This window comes from Cetorhinus maximus, chromosome 9, assembly GCF_964194155.1.
Source record: "Cetorhinus maximus chromosome 9, sCetMax3.hap1.1, whole genome shotgun sequence".
In the NCBI taxonomy this organism is placed as follows: domain Eukaryota; kingdom Metazoa; phylum Chordata; class Chondrichthyes; order Lamniformes; family Cetorhinidae; genus Cetorhinus; species Cetorhinus maximus.
In genome coordinates, this window is record NC_135887.1 from 84,318,159 (window position 1) to 84,345,777 (window position 27,619).

General features: G+C 40.0%; 1 protein-coding gene and 1 non-coding gene across 5 annotated transcripts in view; both read left to right on the plus strand.

Moving 5' to 3' along the window:
• The window catches only part of nap1l4b (nucleosome assembly protein 1-like 4b), a 101,676-nt gene that overhangs the window by 52,147 nt on the left and 21,910 nt on the right, over positions 1–27,619 (plus strand). For all 4 annotated transcript variants that reach the window (XM_078548971.1, XM_078548973.1, XM_078548972.1 and 1 more), the window contains 4 exons: positions 4,671–4,810; positions 6,488–6,633; positions 19,893–19,918; positions 21,133–21,252. In XM_078548971.1, coding sequence (XP_078405097.1) covers positions 4,671–4,810; positions 6,488–6,633; positions 19,893–19,918; positions 21,133–21,252 — 432 coding nt within the window. The remainder of the gene's footprint in view (positions 1–4,670; positions 4,811–6,487; positions 6,634–19,892; positions 19,919–21,132; positions 21,253–27,619) is intronic.
• On the plus strand, positions 5,284–5,413 carry LOC144685110 (small nucleolar RNA SNORA54). The gene has a single exon (XR_013577629.1). It is a non-coding gene; the product is annotated as a small nucleolar RNA SNORA54 (small nucleolar RNA).

Genomic DNA, 27,619 nt, shown 5'->3' on the forward strand with positions numbered 1-27,619 from the left:
GATTCCCCAACGCCCCCCAAATCTGACGCTGGGGATCGTGGAAGTTGCAGGCCTAGAAGTTCAGATCCTTTCTTTGTAGTGAACTAAGTCTGCTCTGGATTATCTGGAATCCAGGAACAAAAATGTTTTCTCTGCAAGCTGCCAACTTTCCCTTGGCTCTTGAGTCTTTTGGGCTTTTTTTGTATCCTCCTCTGTGACAGACACAAGGTATTTGTTTAGTTTCTCTGCCATTTTCTTATTCCCCATCATGAATTCACCTATGTTTGTAATGACCCCAAGTTTGTCTTTGCTAATCTTTTCCTTTTCACGTACCTATAAAAGTTTTTACAGTCCATTTGTTTCTCGCCAGTTTACTTTCATATTCTATTTTCTCTTTATCAATTTCTTGGTTGCTCTTTGCTGAATTCTAAAATGCTCCCAATCCTCAGACTTACTACTTTTTTGGCAACTTTATAGGTCTCCTTTTTCGATCTAATACAATCCTTAACTTCTCTTGATAGCCATGGTTGGATCGCTTTTCCTGCTGAATTTTTGTAACTCAAATATAAATCTGTTATAAACCATGTACTAATTGTTTAAATGCTAGCTATTGCCTGTCTACTGTCATATCTTCTAACGCAGTTTACGAACCTACCACAGCCAACTTGCCCCTCATACCTCCGTAGTTTCCTTTGCTTAAATCAAAGACTCACGTTTCAGATTGAACAACATCACTTTCAAACCCATTTCTCCCACACTAATCTTTGAGTCATGTTCTCTAATCTTATTTACCCTACACCAATTTGCTCGTGGCTCAGGTAATAACCCAGAGATTATTACCTTTTGCTTTTTAAGTTCTGCTTTTAATTTAGCCCCTAGCTGCTCGTACACTCTTTGCAGGACCTCTCTCTTTCTTCTACCTATGTTGTTGGCACCTACGTGAACTAGTGACAACTGAATCCTGCCCATCCCACTGCAAGTTGCTCTCCAGCCCAGAACAGATGTCCCAAACCTCCAAGCCTGGCACTGGGCAGGCAACACAGCCTTCTGGGCTCCCGCTTTCAGCTGCCGAGAACTGTGTCTATCCCCCTGACTACTCTTCTCGACTACCAATACATTCCTATTAATTGCCCCCCCACCACCACACTTGAATTGCTTCCTGCACCACAGTGCCACGGCCAGTTTGCTCATCCACCCTGCAGTCCCTGCTTTGACCCATACAGGTGCAAGAACCTCAAACCTGTTTGTCAATTGCAAAGGTTGAGGTTCCTCCACTTCTACTTCCTAGATTCTCCCTACCTGCCTTGCTCAGTCACCCTCCTGTCCATCACCACGGACTAAATCAGGCAACCCTATCTTCAGGGGCGTGACTGCCTCCTGGAACAAAATGTCCAGCTAACTTCCTCCCTCCCTAATGCGTTGTAATGTCTGCAGTTCAGTGACTGAGCCAAAGTCCCTCCAGCAAGACACTTAATGCAGATGTGTTTGCCTTGGATCACGCTGTCCATAAGCGCTCTCATTCTGCAACCGCCACACATCACCTGCCCAGCCATCTTTATGACGTTTAAATAATTACTTTACTAATTAATTTAAATCCTTTCTACTCCAGCCTGTGCTTATATTCTTCTTATTTCAATAAATGTTCCACTTACCCGGATTTAAATTCCCTAGTTAAGATAAATAGGTTTGCTGGTGAGTATATTCTAATAAGCTTTACTACTATTAGTAAATCTACTACTGCTAACAAAGCCTTTCAACTACGAAAATTACCCTAGTTTTGAAAGATAAATGAGAAAAATATTGACCAACCAATCAACTGCCTGTTTTCCTGTGATGTCACACTTGATTTTTCTCAGAGCAAGGTCAGTTCAATCTGGAGCCGCAGACTGGACTGGACTGACTGTCTGTCTCTGGGTTCTCCTTTTGCCCGTTCCTCTAGGTGCTGCTGACTTCCTGTCTCGGGGTTCTCCTCTTGCCTGCTCTTCTGTCCATATACTTTGCTGTCTGCCCCCATCCCCCCCTCTATGCTTGTCACACACTCTCCCTCCCCTCTTTTATTTCTCTTTCCCCCATCTTTGTATCTATCCTCTGCTAAAGACTGAGGCAAGTGTTTTTATATCTGAACTCTCGGTGGCGCTATAGTCCATTTTGTGAAAGATTCAGCGCCCCCTATAAGTTTGTTACTTAGTTACCACAAGGAACTAACCTGCTGTGTGAAGATGCTTTTCTGACCCTCAGCATTGGAAGGTGCTAGTAAACCTTATTTAATTCTTCTCACCAGTCTAGGAGTTTCATATCAAATTTTCTAAGGCTACTTTTATCATTTAGCCTTTATTTTTAATATATTAATTATTACCCAGGTTTTCAAATATATGTTCAGGCTTGGAATTTTGAGTGAGAGAGAGATCAAAATGCAGAATTTTGCAGTGGTAATGCTGAATTTTGCCATGGAATTTACTACTAGTCTGCCAAGTTTGTGGTATCATCTCTCTGCAAGAATATAATGGATTTAAGCCCCTTTTTGGGATTTGAGGTCAATCTGGACTCATAGTTCAATTCAGTGATAAGAGTATTTGATGGTTGGAGGTGCTGCTCTTTGGTTGAAGCATTAAACTGAGGTCTGTTCTGTTGGTTCATCTGGGCATTAAAAGTTCTATGGCACTATTCAAAGGAGGGAAGAGAGTTCTGGTATTGGTCAATGTATCTTCCCTAAATTCACTTAAAAATAAGATTAACTGTTCAGTGAGCTTGCTGATTGTAGAATGTTGCTGGTACAGTCTGGCTTCTGTTTTTGACTAAGTTGCTGCACTTCAAATTGTCTAATCGTGTGAAGCACATTGAGACTTGTATATAAATGTATATGCACATTGACATGATTGAAAGATTGTTATATATCTGCCATAACTTAATCTGTTGCAACCTACTCCTAGTCATCACTGAGTACTTTGCAAATAATTAGTTATACTACACTTGTGGAGCATCTCTAATTGGCCATTTATTCTTTTCTGCATACAAACCTGTTTTTCATCTCATCATCTGAAGGTAATGACACTTGATGGTATAACAGGGATTGATTTTAAAATTCTCGGCCTTGTTTTCAAATCCTTCTATGTCTTTGCCCTCCCTATCTTTCTCATGTCTACCAGCCCACAACCCATCGCAATTTCTGCACTCATCTAATTCCGGCCTCTTGGGTGTCCCCCGTATTAACCACCCTACCATTGATAGTCGTGCCTTCAGCTGCCTAGGCCCTGGGCTCTGAAATTCCATTTCTACACCTCTCTGCCGCCCTGCCTCACTTTCCTCCTTTAAAACCTACCTCTTAAGTGGCTCGATGCCACATTTTGATTTGTAATGCTCCTATGAAGTGCCTTGGGCATTTTATTACGTTAAAGGCGCTCTGTAATTATAAGCTGCTGTTGTGTACAATTTTGCCAGCACTGATGGTTATCACTACATATGTACACTTAGTAGGAGCCATTGGTTAGTAATTTCCCTTCAGTACTGCATTGGGCAAAATGAGTATGAATGCAGACACATGAACAGGAAAGAAATAATTTCAATGGCATAATGCCTTCTCATATGATTGGAACAAATTAAAGTTGTTCTCAGTGAATTACTTTTGGACTGTGATGCAAATAAACAGTCGTGGGATTATCAGCACTGTTGAAAGAGGTGCATGGCAAGGGAAGTGTGTGCGTACACACGTCACCTCCTGGACCTGTATCAGCAAAAGAAAAAACTTTCCCAAAAGATATCACCGGCATCTTGATCTTCCACTGAACTGTCAGGTCTTTTCAAATTCAAAAGAACATTTCAAATCCACATAACTCTTCTTCAAAATGAAGTTCTGAATAGTCAAAAGGACTGAACGTTATTTTAACGGGGAGACGGTGGCATAGTTGTACTGTCACTGGAATAGTATTCCGGAGACCCAAGGCAATGCTCTGGGGACCCAGGTTCGAATCCCACTACGGCAGATAGTGAAATTTGAATTCAGTAAAAGTCTGTTGATGACCATGAAACCATTGCCAATTGTTGTAAAAACTCATCTCGTTCACTAATGCCCTTTAAGGAAGGAAATCTGCCATCCATACCTGGTCTGGCCTATATGTGACTCCAGACCCACAGCAATGTAGTTGACTCTTAAAATGACCTCTGAACATGGGCAATTAGGGATGGGCAATAAATACTAGCCTAGCCAGTGATGCCCACATCCCATGCACTATTTTTTTTTAAAACCTGAGTTTTTCTAGCAATTTCTGTTTTAATACAACTGTGGTGTCACCCATGATGCCTCATAGGTATTGGTGCAGCTAGTAGCACCCGATATTTTGAGTAGTTGATGTGGGAGAAAGATTACATATGTTAAGAAAAAATGTGAGCGACACCAGTTTTGCTTCAAAATTAGGAAGACATTTTCTTTGCCTACAATTATCTGAGGCTGAGAATGAGCAGTCTCCATTTTAATTATCAGCCAAATATAAGAAATTTCTGTTTAATGGAATAACTTTCTTGGCAAAGGGAGACAAGCATCATTCCACCAAATGGCAACACGTCCTTTCCTTCAATGTGAAAACAACTTGCATGTATTCAAGCTTTGAGCCTTTGGGGAGTGGAGGATAGAAAGAATGGTGGGAAAATTTGCTATTTAAGATTATTCTCATTTCAGTAACTGTTTTCTCCAACAGAGTTTTACATTAGAGTTTCACTTTGAACCCAATGATTACTTCACAAACTCTGTGTTAACCAAAACCTACAAGATGAAGTCTGAACCAGATGAGACTGATCCTTTCTCCTTTGAGGGCCCAGAGATAGTTGACTTTGTAGGGTAAGTGAAAACTCATTCATTGACCTGACACGTAATTGCTTGTCGCTGAATTTTGGTGTTAGCTGACAAGTTACTGTCAGGCTTTGGCGTGAAGTAGAAAGTCCATTCAGTGGAACAGCAGTATCAGCTCCCTGTGCAAGCTGCTGATTTGTGCCTCAAGTTCTCCATAGCTCTGAGACCAAAATAGCAAGACCCAAACAACCCCAAATTTGTTCTTACTAATTTTATTCCATTCATAGTCCGAAGGCATCTGTCTTGGAAGCTGACTACCCATTAATTGACATTTTTCCTCCTCCAGTTTCTGACTCAAAGTATTTAGATAAACACTTGAAGAAATATATTAAAATGGAAGCAATGTAGAAATAAGAGTAGCTCAGATATGGATCCAGCAATGACATGAGTGTGATGTGCTAAGTGACATCTTTCTGTCCTAAAATTTCTTTGAACCAAATGTGAAATGAAGTTTGTATATTTTGCACTGTTCGTAACCTGTTACTTGTCGTTTGTCTTGCATCGGGTTCCATTCCAGTGCTAAATTAATCCCAGCAAATTATGGGGCAGGTGCTCATTCTGCTTCTGACCTCTTCAGAGTTGGGAACATATTTCTACTGCTAAGTTGAAACTCTACTCTCCAGTTCCTACTTGTCTGAATATATATCGTACCTGAGAGCCCAGGAGGCTCAAATTTTTTCCTTCAGTGTTTCAATTTTTTAGCAGCAGATGTATTTGAACCATGACCTAGCTCTCTCCTGTACGGATATTGTGATGTTAAGAGCAGAAAAAGCATGTCCCAATCCGGGCATCTGTTTGGAAAGGTAAAGCACATAGCCAAGTAAGTTAATGACTTGGTCCAGGTTAGAATTAATCTGACAGTTAATGTAGAACAAAAACTGGAGCATACCTAAGAGAACTTTCAAGTGCTGAACCTTTCGAATACCTAATCAGATATGCTATTTGCCAAAGCATGCAGGAGATGATTTTATATACCAGAATTGGTGCTGAAATGATTCATTTCTAGCTATGGCTATGCAACATTTTGTACACTACTGAGGTCAGTAGACCTCAATACTATCTGTAAATGACACTTGGAACCCAAGACTGAGTGCATGTGTAATATGGCACAATATAAAGACAAACTTGCCTCAACTCAAGCACCCTATGTAAAGCAGTACGATCATGTTGACATAAAGATCAAATCTGACTTCCTAAAAAAAATTTTGATTGAGTGAGCATGCCTTTCATCAGTTGTACTGATCAGCTTGTACTGCTTTTATATGTTAAAGAACAAGTAATGGTTAAATTCAAATTTGTGTCCGACCCTGTGCTGTTTAGATGCTAAGTGGCACTGCTGTCGGACAGTTTGAACGACTGAATGCCAAAGAAGGCATACGTTTTTTAAGTGTACTTGTAGCAAAATTTAACATTGTTTCATTGGTCTTTATTCGTTCAAGGAATGGAATATATACATCAGTCTTGGTTGGAGAAAGAACTTTGGAAAAGGAGTGAATTTGACTTTGAGAGGGATGGAACATTGAATGCACACACTATAGAAATATTAATTCTATTGAAGAAGTTTGCTAGTTAGAAAATTAAACACAATTCAACTGTTATAAATATGTTTTACAAGTAAATAATTTTGTTGAATCTTAGAATGAGACTAATTGCCCTTTTCAATAGGTGCACCATTGACTGGAAGAAAGGAAAGAATATAACTGTAAAAACTATTAAAAAGAAGCAGAAGCACAAGGGTCGAGGGACAGTTCGAACCATCACCAAACAAGTACCTAATGATTCCTTCTTCAACTTCTTTAATCCAGTAAAAGGTGAGAGATTTGAAAACGCCCAAGAGGCAAAATAATAATAAAACTTGATCAAAATTGCTCCATGAAACCTGGTACTTTTTGATGTTAGATAAACCAGAAATAGTCCCTATACCTGCAGATCCACCTGTTTTTTAAAAAAAATGATTATTTCCAATGTATTTCTTGTGTTCATGGCAAACTTAAAATTTTTGTACTCCTCTCAAACAGAAACTTGTATATCTGTGCTTTATAATTTGTAGGTTAGCATAGTCTAAGTCTGTTATTTGGAGAATGTGAAATGCTCACTACATTCTCCTAACACCTCAATAAGTTGAAAAATTCTCACACCACTCGATCACATTAAAATTTGTCAGAGTATTTGCAGTATAATTATGTGCAAGTGCAGAAGGACCATGATAGCAATACAGTGCAGCAGTTGTATTGCCTATAGACTGGATTTAAAACAAAAGGCTTTGAGATCTTTGGAGTTTTTCACAGCAAGTTCTTGGAAACATTGTTTCTGAAGGAAAATTTTGCAAGATAAATCCTGAGTTTTTACAGAGAATCAAAAACTGAAGAGTATCAGAGGGTCTGCTGATTATATAGGGTCTTTCCTTTCACCACAACTGTTGAGGTTGGCATAACCTGACAGCTTTAAACGCATGAAATAACCTTCAAAGCAGCACTGGGGCCTTCTCTTGTGACTGTGGCAGGAATCCTGAACCACACTTTACCAAGTGCCTGGCTTAACACTCATGCATAAACTGCCAACTTTGCCCAGCAATTAATTCAGGATAGCTGGAGTACTACTAAGACACATGCTAAAATTTTTAAACCTGTCCAGCAGCAATCAATACAACACTTTTATCAGCTCAGAAGAGCCATGGGGATTTGAAATGTTAACTCTGTTCCTCTCTCCACAGATGCTGCCAGACCTGCGGAGTTTTTCCAGCATTTTCTCTTTCTACTTTTAACAGCTGTTTGTTTCCCTGTAGGCTTTCATTTTATAACCTGTGAAGAGAGTGGAACTTTTTTTAATCATTAAGAAGAAAGATATAAATTGCTATGTCTGTATTCAGAGATGAAAATTAAACATCAGATGTTTGATTAAAGATCAAAACCAAAAGGAATTGTGGGAATTTCTTAGGGAAAATACTAAATTTAAAATCACCAATCATTTAATATTAATGTAAAATACATTTAAAGATGCTGCACATTTCAGAGTTTAATTAGTGATTAGTGCATTTATTTTTCCTTCAAATTCTTAATGTCACAGTTCAGTATAAGGAAAAGGATAAAAGATTGTGGTAGACAATGGCTGCTTTTAAGCTACTATGAAATAGTATTCCTGTGCAGATTATAAACACTACTAAAAACACATGTCTGCATGAATGAGCATTTTCTGTTTTTGTGCATCACTGTACATTTGCTGTCCCTTTCCATTGAGACCCAGCCTATTCTTTTGTGCCTAAGGAAAGCCTAAACTAATGCATATATGTCAGTTAGATCCTGAAGTCTGGCTCCAGATTCCATGGGAGATGAGAAAAGGAGCAAGGTGTGTATAGTGTGTGTGGAGGACACAGAAATTAATAAACATGTGGAAAGAGCCAGTTTACACAAATCAAGGTAAGAGCTATATTGTTGCAAGCGAGGAGAGCTACAGGTATAATAATGTGAGAAAGCAGTTGGAGCTACAGAAAGAAGACAAAGTGAGACCTAAAAAAGTAAGAGGACACAGAATTCAGAGCAATTAGTGAACAGGTGACTGGGGAGAGAAATTTTATAATCCAATATGCAAGGCCAGTTAGTGTGTCTATGCATTAAGCTTTGTTTCATGTGAATGTTGTGACTGAGTGATCAGTTCAAACAAAATAGACAAATCATAATTGCTTGCATTTATATGGCGATTTTAATGCATAAAGCATTGGAAACAACTGTTAGACACCAAGCAATAATGGACAAAAGATTAGGGGAGATGACTAAAGGCGTAGTCAGAGCAATGGGTTTAAAGCAGCTTTTAAAGGAGGACAAAGATGTGATGGAAGGTTGAGGGACTGCATTCTAGAATGCAGCTAAAGTTAACTGTAGATGGGGGGAGATAAAAGTAGGCCAGGCCTGGAGTTATGGAAGGCAAACACATGCATAAGGCTGGAGAGATTGCAGAAGAAAATTATGTTAAGACCAATAAAGAACTTGTAGATCTGGTCAAAAATTTTGAATTTGGTTGGATTGATGAGGGCATGAGTGGTGTAGAAATACATTACAGAATGCACGTGAAGTCTTAAACAAGTTGAAGTTTGAGGGATGGAACTTGAGAGGCCAGTGATGAGTGTGTTGGAATAATTGTGCTTACAGCTAATAAGTATGCTGATCTTTTTGCCAAGCATGGTGCGTCAACAGTGGGAACGCAAATAGACTGTTTTTGATGGACAAGATTTGGTGATGGAAGCTTGGTTTAGGATCAAAGTAAATTGTCGGGCTTATCTTCAGTTAGAAGCCAGGCAGAATGTAATCAGGACTAGAATGCAGAATTTTTGGTGAGAATCTAACACGACGGCTTCAGTTTTGCTGATGTTTAGTTAGAGGTTTCTTGCTCATCTGTGGACTGCTGTCTTACTCAGTTAGAAAGGACAACAGTAGTCGTGGAATTAATGATGACTGAGAGATAAGCCTGGGCATTGTCAGCATATGTGTGAAAGTTGATCCCTGGCATACAAGTGATGGCTCTAAGCAAGCCATAGAAACAAGGGCCAAGAGGTGAAAACACAGTATCTCAGGACCTTGCTGTGTCAGGAGAAAAAGCCACTATAACAGATCTGCTAGCTGCCTTGGAATAAACAGAAGCAGAGCCAAACAAGACAATGCCATACATGTGGACAGCATAGGAGAGGACATGCAAGGAGGATGGAGTGGGCGGCTGTGTTAAGTACATGGAGAGGAGGATAAGTAGGAACAGCATACCAAGTCACGATCACATAAGTTGTCATTGGTGACCTTGTGAAGTGTAGGCTTGGTATTCTGGACTGAAAGGGAATTGTGCAGTGAATGCTGTGCTGGGCACGGTGAGTTGACAGTGGCATGTTGGAAATGCTTGGGGGCGAGAGGTAATTGATGGCAATTGTAGCGTACAGAGGGGTGGTGGATTGGCTTTGAAACATTGGGTTTGGATGGCTTTCTTGACGGGCGAAGAGTGGATACTAAACAAAGGCAGCCATTGGGAGATGCAAATTGGGAGCAGGATTAGGCCATTCGGCCCTTCAAGCCACTCCACCATTTGATAAGATTATGACTGATCTGAATGTAGCCTCAGCTCTACTTTCCTGTCTACCTTCTATAATGTCTATCAATAGTCTATCTAACTCAACCTTAAAAATATTCAATGACCTTGCCTCCACTGCTGTTTGGGGAGGAGAATTCCACAGATGCTCAGAATTTCTCCTCATTTCCATCTTAAGTAGGAGACCTCTTATTTTTAAACAGTGTCCCCTAGTTCTAATCTCTCCCACAAGGGGATACATCTACCCTGTCAAGTTCCCTCAGGATCTTGTATGTTTCAATGAGATCACTCTCATTCTTCTAAACTCCGATGGATACAGGTCCAAACCTGTCCAATCTTTCCTCATAACTCCTTGATCCCAGGAATCAGTCGAATTAACCTTCTCTGAGCTGCTTCTAATGCACTTATATCCTTTCTTAAATGAGATCAAAATCGTACACAGTACTCCAGATGTGGTCTGTCCAACACCTTGTACAGCTGTAGCAAAACACCCCTGCTTTTATATTCCATTCTTCTTGCAATAAATGCCAACATTCCATCTGTCTTCCTAATCATTTCTGTACCTACATACTAATTGTGATTCATGTACCAGGACACCTAGGTCCCACTGTACCAGAGTTCTCAATCTCTCTATTTAAATAGTATGCTGTTTTTCTGTTGTTCCTGCCAAAATGGACAAGTTCACATTTTCCTGCATTATTCTGTCTCCATGTTTTTGCCCATTCACTTCTCTTATCTATATCTCTTTGCAGACTCCTTATGCTGCCTTTAGAATTTGCTCTCCACCTATCTTTGTGTCTTCAAATTTAGTAACTGAATTATATTTGGTCCCTTCATCCAAGTCATTGATATCAATTGTAAATACTTGAAGCCCCAGCACTAATCCCTGTGACAGTCCACTTGTTGCAGCTTGCCAACTCAAATATGACCCATTTATCACTACTCTGTGCTTCCTGATAGCTAACCAATCCCATGCTACTATGTTAACCACCCCCACCCCCCCTACACCATGAGTTCTTATTTTGTGTAGTAACCTTTGATGTGGCACCATATCAAATGTCTTTTGGAAACCCAGGTACACCACAGGGATGTGTTCTAATTGAAATTAAGGACAGAATATGCTGAAGGTGCGCAACAAGTCAGACAATATCATAAAGGAAAGGACAGTTTATACTATTTTGGATATGTATGCCCTCTATTCAGATAAAGGAAGGCACTGGAAACATCAGTTCATAGAATCTGAATTTTTACACACAAAAGGAGGCTATTCGGCCCACCGGCTCGCTGTAGGAGCAGTTTACCTAGTGCCATTCCACCTCACGTAACCCTGCACGTTCTTCCTTTTCAGATAAAAATCCATTTCTCTCTTGAAAGCCTCAATTAAACCTGCCTCCACCACACACTCAGGCAGTGCATTCCAGATCTTAAGCACTTGCTGCATAAGAGAGATTTTTCTCATGTCACCATTGCTTCTTTTTCCAATTAGCTCTTGTGCCCTCTGGTTCTTGATCCAATGGAAACAGTTTTTTTCCTATCCCAATGGAAACAGTTTTTTTCCTATCTACTCTGGCTAGGCCCCTCATGATTTTTGAATACCATTATCAAATCACCTCCACCTTCTCTTGTCCAAGAGAGCAGTCCTGACTTCCCTCAGCTGTCTACTTAATTAATGTTCCACATCCCTGGAATCATTCTCATGAATCTTTTCTGCACACTCTAATGCCTTCACATCTTGGCTAAAGTGTGGCACCCAGAACTGGACGCAATACTCTGGTTGAGGCTGAACCAGTGTTCTGTACAAGTTTAACGTGACTTCCTTGCTTTTATACTTCATGCCCTTAACAATAAAGCCTAGGATGCTGTATGCTTCATTAACCACACACACAACCTGTTTTGCTACCTTCAATGATTTATGCACATAGAACCATAGAAAAGTTTCAGCACAGAAGGAGGCCATTCAGCCCATCGTGTCCATGCCAGCCCAAGGACAGCCAGGTGCCTTTTCTAATCCCACCTTCCTGCACCCGGCCCATAGCCCTGCAGCTTACAGCACTTAAGGTGCAGATCCAGGTACTTTTTAAGCGTTTAGAGTTTCTGCCTCTACCATCAACTTGGGCAGCTAATTCCAGACACCCACTACCCTCTGCGTTTAAAAAGTTCTTCCTCGTGTCCCCCTACACCTTCTGCCACTTATCTTGAATCTGTGTCCCCTGGTTCTAGAATTCTCCAAGGGAAACAATTTTATCCTGTCCACTCAATCTATTCCCCTCATAATTTTGTACACCTCAATCAAGTGACCTCTCAGCCTTCTTTGTTCTAAGGAAAATAACCCCAACCTATCCAATCTCTCCTCATAGCTACATTTTTCTAACCCTGGCAACATTCTTGTAAACCTCCTCTGCACTCTCTCCAGAGGTATTATGCCCTTCCTGTAATGTGGTGACCAGAACTGCACACAATACTCCAGTTGTGGCCTCACCAGTGTTTTATACAATTCCAGCACTATATCCTTACTTTTATATTTTATACCTCTGCCAATGAAAGAGAGCATTCCATATGCCTTCTTTACAATCTTGTCTACTTGAACTGCTGCCTTCAGGGACCTGTGTACTTGTATGCCAAGTTCTCTCACTTCATCTACCCCTCTTAGTATATTCCCATTTATTGTGTAATCCCTGTTTGACCTCCCTAAATGTATGACCTCACACTTATCTATGTTAAAATCCATCTGCCACTTTACCGCCCACTCCACCAACCCATCTATATTGTTTTGGTTACGACCAGGTGTGGAGGGACGAACTGGCTCCCCTTTATTCAGCCTCCTTGGTTGCAACTAAGGTTTTTAAATTTATTTTCCCCAATGATGCCTTTTCCAATCCAAATGTATTTACTTATTTATAAAGAGCCAATCAAACCAGGTTTTCTTGAGTCAAAGAAAGAGCATGTTTATTACTACTAAACCTGAGGAAAAATAATAAAAGATGCAATGACACACGCGCGCACACACACACACACACACACACACACACACATCAGAAGTAAGGAAAGTTAGAGTCCAAATAAAAGCTTAAAGAATACACGATTAAGTTCTTTGCTTGTCCTTGAAGTGTAGATTTTTGAATGTTGTGACCATTTAAAGTTAGCTGGTTCCCTTTAAAATCCTGGAGAGTTGAAGTCCATGTAACTGCACTTCACTGGAGACCATTTTCTTTCTTTTAATTCCACGATCCGTCTCCCAGAAATTGATGGGTTTCTCCCGAGGTTCTTTCCGATGGACAGTCATTATCTCGTGTTAGATTTTGAAGTTGTAGAGATGGGGCTTTTCTTAACTTGAGAGAGAGAGATTCCTTGCTGCTCCCTTCAGTTTTTCCAGATGACCTTGATGACTTCTGTCATCAAACTGGGCGACCGTTTTGCAGAACACCTGCGGTCTGTCCGCAAGAAAGACCCAAACCTCCCTGTCGCTTGCCATTTTAACACTCCACCCTGTTCTCTTGCCCACATGTCTGTCCTTGGCTTGCTGCATTGTTCCAGTGAAGCCCAACGTAAACTGGAGGAACAGCACCTCATCTTCCGACTAGGCACTTTACAGCCTTCCGGGCTGAATATTGAATTCAACAACTTTAGATCTTAAACTCCCCCTCCCCCCCATCCCCACCCCGTTTCTCCCCCCCCCTTTTTTTTTCCAATAATTTATATAGATTCTTCTTTCCCCACCTATTTCCATTATTTTTAAATCTAAAACTAAAACCTTGTTAGTCTTTTCCACCCCACCCCCACTAGAGCTGTACTTTGAGTATCCTGTCTTCCATTCTTAATTAGCACTTTTCTTAGACAAATATCACCACCTTCAACACCTCTTTGATCCTTTTGTCTGTGACATCTTTTGATTATCTGCTCCTATCACGGCTTGCTTATCTCCACAATCACCACACCCTCAACTTCTCTCTTCCCCCCCGCCCCCCCCACCTTAAGCCAGCTTATATTTCTCCTTTCTCCTAACTATGCTTCAGTTCTGCCGAAGGGCCGTGAAGGCTCGAAACGTTAACTGATTTCTTCTCCACCGATGCTGCCAGACCTGCTGAGTTTTTCCAGGTAATTTGTTTTGGATTTCCAGCATCCGCAGTAGCTTTTAGCTTTTTGTTTTTATCTTGATGACTTCTGTGTCTGGCTTGGCAAAACCTGTTCTTTAAAATCTCCTGTATATTCCCAAAAAGGAAGTTAATTAACATGTCTTGCTGTCATTGCTGTAGAACAAGTGATCACATTTTGATCTTTCATCTCAGAAACCTTTGACACATTTCCGGATAGTAGAAACCAATAAGAGGTGGGGTTATTTCATTTTCCACATGGGAGTTTGAGTGTCTGTCGGGTGTATCTGACTAGTTGGCAGTTCCCATTGTCTTCACTGATTAAAATTCAACACTTTGCATTTTTAATCTCTTCATTAGAATGTTGGGTTTTGATGTCTGTCAGTTTCCTTTGAAATGTGTCTTCACACTTCCTTGCAGAGGGAATTCTTGTTTGCTTTTCTCACCTTCACATTGGAAGGTGGCCCCGATGCTGCCAGACCTGCTGAGTTTTTCCGGGTAATTCTGTTTTTGTTTTGGATTTCCAGCATCCGCAGTAGTTTTTTGTTTTTATCTCTGTATTTAATTGACCGCCACTCCTCTTCAAGAAATGCCTACCTTGAAGTACTGCTCTGCTCTCCGACAGGATTTTCGTATCTCTCTTCTGCCTTGTTATCTGCTCCTATCACTGCTTGCTTGTCCCTACAACCACTCTCCCCCCACCCCCAAACTTCTCTCCCCCCACCACCTTAAACCAGCTTATATTTCACCCCTCTCCTAATTTTACTCAGTTCTGTTGAAGGGACATGAGGACTCGAAACGTCAACTTTATTCTTCTCCGCCGATGCTGCCAGACCTGCTGAGTTTTTCCAGGTAATTCTGTTTTTGTTTTGGATTTCCAGCATCCGCAGTAGTTTTTTGTTTTTATCGCTTTATGAAGCAGTTTGCTGTCCCAATTTTTAAAGTACAGAATTTCCAGTCAGCTAAAAGTATTTTAAAAAAAATAGCTTTTCAAAAATAGAGGTATTTTCATGACAGCCCTGGTGCTTCTCCTGTTTCTGGGCCCCTTATTTCCCACCCACTTCCCCGCACCCCCCCTTAACTCTCCCCCACAATCACACATGATATTTTTTCGCCTTTCAAGATTCACCAGTCACTTCAAGCAATCACAGAAAAATGATGACGCCTGCAGTTGGCGTTTGGTTTCAAATATTGTCTGATAAATATGCAGAACGGGTCATTAATATTAAGAGTAGCATTTACCACTTTTTTCTTTATTTTTGTTGTAATTCAACATCTATTCAGAACTTCTCAACATTTTTCTGGTATTGCTAAACAAAACCTTGCAACCCAGAAGTTCATAGATGACAGACTTGTGTCCAAATCTGGATCACCTATACCTTACTTTTGGACGTCCATACATTTGGCTGATGTGCAAACCGTTAGACTCAAAATTCTCTCTTCCAATTGTTTGACAGTGTCTTAGTACCCAGCCTGAAAAGCCATGAAATATGAATTGTATACTTGAGATTGGGTTGTATATTGCAGTGTGCCTGAGGTGGCTGGATGCTGCAATAATTAATACATTTACAATGTTGTATAAAACAGAAGTAGTGAATTCTACTTATTCAATATTTCCCCATTTTCTATTAAAGAAACATGTGTGCATCTTTATTTTAAATGTTTAGCTTTCTGAGACCCACAAGGCAAGATCAACCTTATTGCTGGGATGTCTCAGTGGCGGAGGAACATGTTTGAATCGATCAGCCGATCATTGAGACATACGGCCTATGTACCTGGCATCACACTGGCACTGAAATTCATATGATTCATGCAATGCCAGGTACATAGACCATACATCACAACAATTGGCTGGTTGAATCAAACAAAATGTTCTTCCAGCTGTTCATAATAGGTAGAGTACAGACAGCACTCAACCAGCCTGTGCTTGCAAAATCCACAACAAAACATGTTAGATGTGATTCCGCAATTGGGCAGCACTTGCTGAACAACCTTGAGTGCGCCAATAGCTACACAAATAACAAATTTAAGATAATCAGTCGAACTTGTAAGGTGGGTCATTTGCGCTTGTTCGAAGCGACATACATTCATATGCAGGGACTCATTCTCTGCAAACAAAAACAATATGTTCAAGCCTTGCACCTTATTTGAATTGCCCAGAGGCACGGGGAGTCTGTGGTTCCTTTCTCCATGGTAATGCCTCAACCAATCAGAGTCACTTTGCCTCAATCAATAGCACCCTTTTCTCCTGTAGTATAAATTATTGAGATAATTTGAAATTTGGCATTCTTGCATTTGTCTTGGTGATTGCAAGATGAAAAGCTTCTATTCAGGAAAATCTAATTTCAAAGTGCTTGATACTGATTCATGCTGCCCAAAAAGGGAAACTGCGTTTTATTTCCTATCATTAACAGTAACTTCTTTGAAGTGATTTACTGCCTGAAAGAATTTATTGAAATGACTCTCCTTCAAAAACCAATATTTGCCCATGGTGGGAACAGAGTGAAATGCCTCATACAGCACCTTACATTAGTTAGTGCTATTGATTTTTATTGGAGTTTCAAATGTATGGCTCCTGAACATAGGTGCTTTACAATGAGTCATCAATGAAAGAACTATACGCCTAGTGCCATTGAGTCTCCCACCCAACAGCTAAAGGTTGAGGTATAGTTGCATGTTGCAACTGTTCAAAGGTAAATTTTCATAACTATAACTGTCATGAACAATCAGATTGGAATTTTCCTGGGAAGGGTAGAGCGAATATTACACAGTGAGTTACCATGGAGATGAAGAATGATGTAGTTTAATTTAAAATGGTGTACAGTAACTGACTATATCCAAATTATTTGCCCAACCCAGACAGAACAGAATCCACAAAAAAATATTTGAAGCTTATGGGTGTTTAAGTTCTTCTTTTTGTGAATCATGGTGCAATTTGTGTTTTTCGGAGAGTAATTGATGACAACACCCATTGTAATTGCACAACTCCAGTGACTATTCTTGGACCAAAGAATTAAAGCTGCCAACTGTACTGTCTGGGCATCAAGATGGTTTGTGCACAGAAGTCTTTATGCTACAGAGTTCACCATTCACTTACTGATTTCAAAAATTGCTTTTGGGTGATAACTGTCAGTAGTCATTTGCAGATCATTAAAATGTGCAACTCACCTTGCAACCTGCTTGTCCCAATGCTCCCTTTATTCTGTCACAAGGTAAGAAAAGCAGGCTATTCTGAATTAATTTGATATTTTCTATACCAAATCTTATGACCTGTTTAAAAAAAATCCACTTAAAGACTGGCTCCTTTTAATTAAAAGCCATGTAATTTAACTGATCCATAATTCAATTCTTTTTGATCACCAGAGAATTGCTATCTTAATTTGAATTAGCAGTTTTGAGGTATTGGGACAATTTGGCAACCAAATAAAGGCTCCCGAAGTTATACAGACTCGAAATATTAGCACTGTTTCTCTCTCCACAGATGCTGCCAGACCTGCTCAGTTTTTCCAGCATTTTCTGTTTTTATTTCAGATTTCCAGCATCTGCAGTATTTTGCTTTTACCTCATAGCAGATCAGGGAGCTGATCCCATCAGTATGGGTTGAATTTGAACCCACCAATGAGATAAAGGCCAATATCTAATGTGCTGCACCACCTAGATGCCAGTTTAAATGGAATTTATATTTTGTCCACTAGTAGAAAACTTTTTCCTGTAAGAAAAACTGTTATAAAAGTATAACCTCAAGGGACATTATCTAAAACTAATGAACTGCATTTGAAAAAAGACTTTGTATTGAAATTCCCCTTGAACCAATAGTGAATTGGTTAAATTGAATTGTGAAAGCTATTAACTTGCGGCTTTTTACCCACGCTAACCTGCAGAAAGACTTTAGCATAGGTGAAAAATTGAACATTCAGCTATAGCTTGGCTTTCTGTAGGAAAATGAAGTAGATTTTAAATACTTACAACCACTCCCTAACCTAACCTGTCTTTCACTTTTCATTGAGTTGTTGGTTGTTATATATCCTGTCATTCAACTGATATTATCTTTGCAATTCTTTTATTGTTAGTGTGGTGGATTTTAGCGCACAAAATATTGGTGTTCTAAGCACTCGAGTGGTGAAATGGAATTTGGTGTAATACTATCTCAAGATGAGAATAATACTGATAATAAGAAGGGGTGGGGAAGAGAGAGAAAGTAAACAAGTATTATTATTGTTTGGTTTTGTGCCTGGTTTGTGCACTGCCTAAATTTGTCCAACTTGCACATGATAGATAAAAAACCTGCCTTTATCACCTCATCATCAACAGCACCACCAATATCTACACCAGTAATAAGTATATTACCCAAACATTTGCTTGTAAATTGGAAACATAAATCGGAGGCCACTATTGTAAAGTCCCATGATAAAAACAAAAAAAACTGCGGATGCTGGAAATCCAAAATAAAAAATACCTGGAAAAACTCAGCAGGTCTGGCAGCATCAGCGGAGAAGAGTACAGTTGAAGTTTCGAGTCTTCATGACCCTTCAACAGAACTAAGAGAACTTAGTTTTGTTTTGTAAAGCCCCATGACTAGAAATATCCTAACCATCAGTTACAATAATTCATACATACGTGTGCAACTGTGTAAACATCTGGACCCTCATATACTGTAAGTTAAAACAAAAAATATTCCTCAGATATTTGCGCGTTAGCTTAGAGCATAGTGGAAATGGACACTTTCTGAAGAAGAAATCACTTGTCTGTGAACGATAATTCTGGGTATACCAGGATTTGTTCAAACCAGATAAGTATGCAGACATGATCTCAGTACTTCTCTGCCTTTTCAAACAAATAATGCATTGACTAAAGTAATTTGGGGATACAAAGGGAAACAGTTGTTTCCTGACCTAACCAGCTCCGAGTACATTCCCACAAAACAGAAATAACTTGGCTCCATTAAAGACCACCTTGCATGAATCCCTCCGGAGGCACTTCACCAAATGAGATTATCCATTTCAGTAATCTTGCCACTTTACACATGTAATGAACCCTCCTTAATAACATATTTCCTCTTGTCTTGTCAGCTTTCACACTCACTGGAATGTTAGAGCTTTCTTAAGAATGGATAAGACATTCTCCTAGCAACAAGGGGAATGATAGAGGTGTAAGTGGAATTTGATCAGCCAAGCCTTTCCATTGAAATGGTATAAAGGAATGCAATCAGCCCATAAAGTGCTTGTGAGAAATACTTGAACAGGGGTGTGTATAATTTAACATGCCTGTAATTACTGCAGTGATAAAGCTGTCAGCCAACAGGAAGCAGCAGTGCTTCACAACTGAACCTAGCTAAGTTATAACCACATTAATCACACAACTTAACAGAATGGCGAGTAGTCTGTTTTAATGCCAGAGTTACAAATCGGATTCCAATTAAAGGATGTGTTAAAGCATATTTGATGAATCGGTTTCCCTTTTCCTTCCATTGAAGGAGCTCTTGCTCCCATTCTTAAAGGCTACACTAGAGGAGCTGTTCATTTAGAAACTGGTCTAGAACCAACAATTGGTACACTAATTTAGATTTAAACCATAGCTTAGTTACTGAGCAGTCTTAATAGAGTACCATATTTCAAAGAATCTAATTGAGTTTAATATGGATTTCAAAGCACACGCAGAAAGGTTGCATCTCAATTTGGATCCTGATTCCAGCCATAACCTGATTGAATTTTTTTGTTACCTGATTAGGTCCTAAGGTCTTTAAGAATAATTACAACCTTGAAATAGGTTTTATCAGAACAGTATTAACCACTGTCTTTTTTTTATTAAAATCCTCAGTTTGTTTGGTGTTGTCCAGCACATCTGTTCCTTACCATAAGAGGACCACCAATGCAGGAAAGGAACTGACATTTTTTCTTTTTTTCATCTTTCAGTTTCTGGACATGGTGAGGCAGAAATGGTGAGTACTTTTATGGTGCAGCTGAGAAGGGGATTTGGTCCTCAGCAGCAGACTGTAGATGTTTCTCAATTGGAATTAAATATTTGTTTAGGAGCATTGCTGTTTTTCCTTTTATGGTCTTCTTGGCATCGTGCACCTCCTACATTCTGCCCTCAGGCCAGTGCTACAGGGAGGTGCTTGAGGGGGATTGGTGGAGATTTGATCAGTCTTCCTACGGGTGCCTAGCCTCTGCCCAACACTTGGCTGTAGCAATACAGCTGAAGAGTAATGTTGAGGATTGAGTTATGTTTCTGAATATTTATTAATAATCCAATTGTGCGGGGCTACTCTTAAATGCACATTCCATTGTGGGTGTCGCACATCAAAGAGCTATCCTATTTCATTTCATCACTTGAATATTTCTTTATGTGAATATATAACTTGCTTACAGTGTCAGTTTAAAATGGCTGCTCAAATGGATTGAGATTTTTTTTTTGCTGTATGAATGGAAAAGTGGGTAAATTGTTGCCAAGATCCTTAGCTGATAAAGAATGGCATCAATTGCTTGTACATTTGTCCATGACCTTTGGATTTATCCTGTCAAGGCTCTTCAGTTTGCTTATGTCCTAAAGGGGTGTGGAGCACCTGGCTGGTATCTGTCAAACAAACCTGGAACCTATTTGTGATTGATTGTAATTTGTGTAGGATGCCTTCTTGAATTTCCTTTGTCTCTGTGGGCTTTTGAGCAGAGACAGAGGTACAACTGTGGCTGGTAGTCATTTTTTTGGTGTAATTCTACTTGGGTACCTAATAAATTGGGATCAATAAGAGTGTTCATTAAACCTCAATTTCAACTACAATTCCAGTGTCTGACACAAACAGCATAGTTACCTTCAAGATGTACTAGAGCCCAGAGACCGTTGTCATTTTGAAATGCGGGTGGCAAATTAAGCACTGTAATATAAAGCCCATTTCCTCTTCAACGTTAATAAATGTAATTAGTAATTTTAGCAAGGTGAGAGGTCATTGCTCATTCTGCAAACTGCAAACTCGTCTGGGATTTCACTCTTGTGGTATATGAGCAAAAGCTTGCCTGTGGGGGTGGATTTTTTTTAACCTTGAAATGGAAAAATTTTATCTGGAGCTTAAATCGTAAGTAATATTGTATCATACTGGTGATTAGTTATATTTCACAGATTAAAATCGTTGCAACATAATTTTACCTTGTTTCCTAGGATGAAGATTCAGAGTTTAATTTAGCTACAGATTTTGAAATTGGGCACTTTTTCCGTGAACGGATAGTTCCTCGAGCAGTTCTGTATTTCACTGGAGAAGCCATAGATGACGATGAGGATGTGAGTACATTGCTAACTTGTGACCAGTTATTTTTGATAAGTTGTCAAAAGAAAAGCAATGTGACAGTCAAAGATGAGTTGAGAACCTTTAAAGATTCCATTAGGGATGAAACTATGGATGAAAAAGTAAAATGCTCTGAGTACTTGAAGTATTCACTGGTCAAAACTTGGAAAATCATGCAGAGTTGGAGATCTCTATATAAATGAGGTCTTCTATACAATTGAAAAGATTCAAAACAAATGAATCCCTTGGGGTAGGCAGTGTCTATATCTCAGAATATTGAAGACAAATGAAGTCTGATCGGTGTTAATAATTAGTATGAAGAAATTTATGAATACTAAGGAGGTGACACCAGATTTAAAACAAGCTAAAGTACACATATTCGAGAAGGAGAACAAATATGATGGTTGTAATTGCAGACATATCCATTGAACTTCATTGCATGTTAAAATTAGGGAATGATCGTTGGGGACTAACTTTAATATCTGTATAAGATTGTAATAATTCTGAATCAAGATAGCTTTTAATGAAAAGATCCTATCTGATTATGACTTTTTCGAGGATGCCTAAAATGGGAATGAAGCCTTCCCTTTTGTTCTCAAAAAAATACTTTGATAAAATTGCTCACGAAGGACAGTTACTAGAAAAGAAATAGCAGGAAACTGAGTGTAGCTAAGGAATTGGTTGAAGGAAGAAAGTACTAAATAATAATTAGGGACTGATGTCAGGATTGTGGTTTTTGGGGCTGGTGGTGGGGTAACAGAATACTGAGTGGTGTTCCCCAAGGTTCAATGCTGGAGCCATCATCTACCTTGATATATTAGCTTTGGTTTGTTAATACCACGCATGGATGGGGTTGGTGAAGAGAGGGGACATAGGGGCTGTTGAGATGAGCACGGTAGCGGTAGCAGACTAAACTTTCGCCTGTAACTTCCGAGCTCCAGAACAGTATATCTTGGGGGGGGGATACTCAAGTTGCGCTGGGGAACGCACCCCAGACGTTTCCAGGTAAGGACTATACAGCAATTGCCCGGGAAGTTCAAATTTCCTTTGGGCAATTGCCTGCACTGGGAACTTTCTGAAAATGCAATTTAAATCGCAAAGTTCGGATGGTTCCAACTGTCATACAGCAATAGTTGTCCAGAAAACATTAGAATTAAAACCACTTCTAGCTTCTGGGTAACTATAGCACTACCCCACCACTACCCCATGGGACTCCCCCGAACCCCACCACCATGAGACAAACAGAAAGAGAGAGCGATGCATGCACATCCCTCTCTCTCTCTCTCTCCCCCCAACCAACTCATCCCCCATTACAGTCTACACTCCCTGACTGCTCTCTTCCACCCCGACCCACCCACCATTTGGCCCACCCTGACCGCACCCAAGCCAGGACCGATCCAACCACCCAAATCCTACCCACTCAGTTTATGCACTCACCTTTTCCCTGGCTTGTCAAAAACTTATCTAATTTATAGCAGTTAGTGCTGTTTTAAAAAAAAAAAGTGTGGCTTATTTACCCTCAACTGAGCTGCCCTCGGCTGTAGACCCTGGGAACCCACTGGGCTGGAGTGATCCTGCCCAGCCTGAATTGGAAAGCGTGATGTGATAGGAACGGCTTCATTTTAAGGTTTAAAAAAAACTAGGAGGCTTGGTAATCCGACTCAATTGCCATTCCACCAAAACTTACGGGGCACTGTGTCCCTGCACTGTTCGTAACCTGTTGTAAATGATTTCTGTTACACTTGGGTTCCATTCCAGTGCCACATCAATTCAACAAAAGCCATTGGCTGAAAGCTGATCCATAGCTTGGCCTGGTTAGAGTTGAAACAGTTCTTTCCTTTATATTGAGCAGTAGACAACAGCTAGATGTCTCATGAAATTGACCGTGATTGTTGGAGAAGAAGTCAGATGTCATTGCATTCATTTAATAATTTCCAAAATCCTTGGCTAATCGTCGAAACAAAGCTCCGAGCTTTCAGACTCTAGTGATATTAGCTAGGTGTCCATTGCTCAAGTTAAATCACTTTGTAGCAAGAGCTTAAAGCAAATCTGGGATCAGTTTAGGCAAACATAAGAAATCAGAGGAGTAGGCCATTCAGGCCCTTGAGCCTGCTCCACCAATCAACCAGATAATAGCTGATCATCTATCTCAATGCCATTTTCCTGCACTTATCCCTACATTACTTGATGCCTTTAATATCCAGAAATCTATTTCTGTCTTGAGCGTACTCAATGACAGCCTCCACAGTTATCTGGGTTAGAGAATCCCAAAGATGCATCACCCTCTGAGTGAAGAAATCCTCCTCCTCTCAGTCCTAAATGGCCTATCTCTTATTCTGAGACCGTGCGGCCTGGTTCTAGACCCCCCAGCCAGGGGAAACATCCTACAGCAACCCTTTCAGGCCTTGTAAGAATTTTGTACGTCTCAATGAGGTCACACTCATTCTTCTAAACTCTAGAGAATACAGGCCCAGTCTCCTCATAGGACAATCCTGTCATCGCAGGAATCAGTCTGGTGAACTTTCGTTTCACTTCCTCTATGGCAGGTATGCCCTTGCTTGGGTAAGGAGACCAAAACTCTTCGCAGCACATCAAATGTGGTCTCACCAAAGCTCTATACAATTGCAGCAAGACATTTTTACTCCTGTACTGAAATCCTCTTGCAATATACCATTTGCATTTCCAATTGCTTGCTACACCTGCATTTTAGCTTTAAGTGATTCGTGAACAAGGGCACCCAAGTACCTTTGGACATCATCACTTCCCAATTCCTCACCATTTAAGGAATACTCTGCAATTCTGTTTTTCCTACCAGTGCAGACAACTTCCCATTTTTCTGCATTATATTCCACCTGTAAAGTTCTTGCCCTTTTCACTTAGCTTGTCTAAATCCCCTTGAAGTCTCTTTGCATCTTCCTCGCAACTCATGTTCCCTCTAAGTTTTGTGTCATCTGCAAGCTTAGAAATATTACATTTGGTCCCGACATCCAATCATTATTATAGATTGCAAATAGCTGCGGCTCAAGCACTGATCCTTGTGGTACCTCACTAGTCACAGTCTGCCAACCTGAGGATGACCCGTTTATTCCTACTCTATTTTCTGTCTGTTGACCAATTCTCAATCATGTCAGATCGGGGGCAATATACTGACGTTCCCTAATTCTGTGTACTAACATCTTGTGCAGGACTTTTCAAAAGCCTTCTGAAAATCCAAATACCAATCCACTGATTTTACTTTATGCTACAAGTAACATCCTCAGAAAAACTCCAACTGGTATGTCAAACATGATTTCCCTTCTATATATCCATGTTGAATCTGCCCAATCATATTATTTTCTAAGCCTCCAGATATCACATCCTTTATTATAGATTCTAGAATTTTCCCTGCTATTGATGTCAAACTAACAAGTCTGTGGTACTCTGGTTCCCCTCTCCCTCCTTTCTTAAATAATAAGGTTTTATTTGCTACCTTGCAGTCTACAGGAACCATTCCTAAAATTCTATAGATTCTGAAAAATAGGACATTAGAAAATAAGACTTAGGAGCAGGAGTAAGCCATTTGGCCTTTTGAACATGCTCCGCTATTCAATATGATCATGGCTAATCGATTATGGTATCAGCTTCACCTTCCTGTCAGCCGCCCCCCTTGCCGTAACCTTTGTCTCCTTGTCTATCAAAAATGTACCTCACTCAGCCTTGAATAAATTTAAAGACTCGGGCTCCACTACTTTCTGGGGAAGAGAATTCTGTTGACCAATGACCCTCCGAGAGAAAAAATGTTTCCTTATCTCTGTCTTAAAAGGTAGGCCTCTTATTCTTGAACTATACCCCCCTGTTTTAGAGGAAACATCTTCCAGGCATACACCCTATCAAGTCCCCTCTAGATCTTGTATATTTCAATAAGATCACCCCTCATTCTTCTAAACTCCAATGGGTATGGGCCCAAACTGTTCAACCTTTCTTCTTAGAATAAGCCCTTCCCCCCAGGAATGAGTCGAGTAAACCTTCTCTGAAGTGCTTCTAATGCAGTCATATCTTTTTTTTCAAATAAGGAGCACAAAACTATACACAGTATTCCAGATATGGTCTCACCAAGAGCCTGTATAACTGCATAAAGCTTCCTCTATATTTTTTTATTCGTCCCGAAGTGGGTGTTGCTGGCCAGGCCAGCATTTATTGCCCATTCCTAATTGCCATTACTAGGCCATTTCAGAGGGCATTTAAGAGTTAACCACATTGCTCTGAGTCTGGAGTCTCAGATGTTGGCCAGACCAGGTAAGGATGGCAGATTTCCTTCCCTAAAGGACATTAGCGAACAAGATGGGTATTTATGACGAGTGACCATGGTACCTGTGCCTCCTCTTGACAACATACTTTCCTACCTAAACTAAAAGCAAAATTCTGTGGATACTGGAAATCTGAAACAAAAACAGAAAATACTGGAAAAACTGAGTAGGTCTGACAGCATCTGTGGAGAGAGAAAAACAAAGTTAATGTTTTGAGTCCGCATGACCCTTCTTCAGCGCTCTGAAGAAGACCATGTACCCTCAACTTGTGTAGTAACCTCTGTTGTGGTACTTTATCTAAAGCCTATTGAAAATCTAAGTATACCACATGTAACAGTTCCCCTTTATCCACCGTGAGTATTATTTTGTCAAAAAAACTCATACATCAGTTAAACACGATTTCCCTTCTTCAGAGCTCTGAAGAAGGGTCATACGGACTTGAAACGTTAACTTTGTTTTTCTCTCTCCACAGATGGTGTCAGACGTACTGTTTTTTTTTTATTTTTCTACCTATCTTGATGTCGACAGCAAATTTAGCTACCATACATACACACACACACCACCATCCACCCCTCCCCCTTTCCAAGTCATTGATATATATTATAAGAAGTTGAGGACCCAGCACTGATCTCTCTGGCACTCCACAAGTGACAGCTTGCCAATTCAAAAAAGATGCATTTGACCCTACTCACTGCTTCCTACTAGTTAACAAATCTTTTATCCATGCTAATAGGTTACTTCCTAGACCATGTACCCTCAACTTGTGTAGTAACCTTTGTTGTGGTACTTTATCTAAAGCCTATTGGAAATCTAAGTATACCACATCTACCGGTTCCCCTTTATCCACCTTGAGTATTATTTTGTCAAAAAACTCTTAATACATCAGTTAAACACGATTTCCCTTTCATAAAGCCATGTTGGCTCTGTCTGATCACATTGTGATTTTCTAAGTATCCTGCTTCTTAATAATGGGTTTTAGCACTTTCCCTATGACAGATGCTAGGTAACTGGCCTATAGTTCCCTACTTTCTACCTTCGCCCCTTCTTGAATAAAGGTGTTAAATTAGCTGTTTTCCAGTGCACTCGGACCTTTCCAGAATCCAAGGAATTTTGGAAGTTTATAACCAATGCATCTACTACCTGTGGCACCACTTCTTTTAAGACTCTATGGTGTAGGCCATCCAATCCTAGGGACGTATCAGCTTTTAGGCCTAATAGTTTTCCCAGCACCCTTTCCCTAGTGATGGTGATCGTTTTAAGTTCATCCCTCCCTATCACTTCTTGATTATCAAGCATTTTTGGGGAGTTTTCTAAGTCTTCTAAGTGAAGATAGACACAAAATACTTGTTCAATGCCTCTGTCATTTCTTTGTTTTCCATTGTCAATTCCCCAGGCACACTCTAGAGGACCAACACTAGTTTTAGTTACCCTTTTCCTGTTTAAATACTTGCAGAAACTCTTACTATCTATTTTTATATTACTAGCTAGTTTTTTCTTATACTCTTATTTCTGCATCTTTATCTTTTTAGCCTTTGCAGGTTCTTAAAATCTGTCCAATCCTCTGACCTACCATAAATCTTTGCAGATTTGTATAGTGTTTCTTTCAGTTTAATACTATCCTTAACTTCCTTTTGGAAGTTATGACCAGTGCATCCACTGTCTCAACAGCCCCCACCTTCAGCACTCTGGGATGCAGATCATCAGATCCATGGGATTTACCAATTTTCAGTCTTGTTAACTTCTCCAATACTCAATACTAATTGTTTACTCATACTAATTCCTTTCAGTTTTTCATTCTCACTAGTCCCTCGGTTTCTGGTATTTTTGGGATGCTTTTTGTATCCTCCACTGTGAAGACAGACACAAAGTACTTGCTTAGTTTCCCAGCCATTTCCTTATTCCCCATTATAAATTCTCCTGTCTCTGCCTGTACTAGACCCACATTTGGCTGAATGTTCTCTTTTACACACCTATAGCAACTTTTACAGTCCATTTTTATCTTTCTTGCTAGTTTGCTTTCATATTCTATCTTCCCTTTCTTTATCAGTTTCGTGGTGCTCCTTTGCTGAATTCTGAA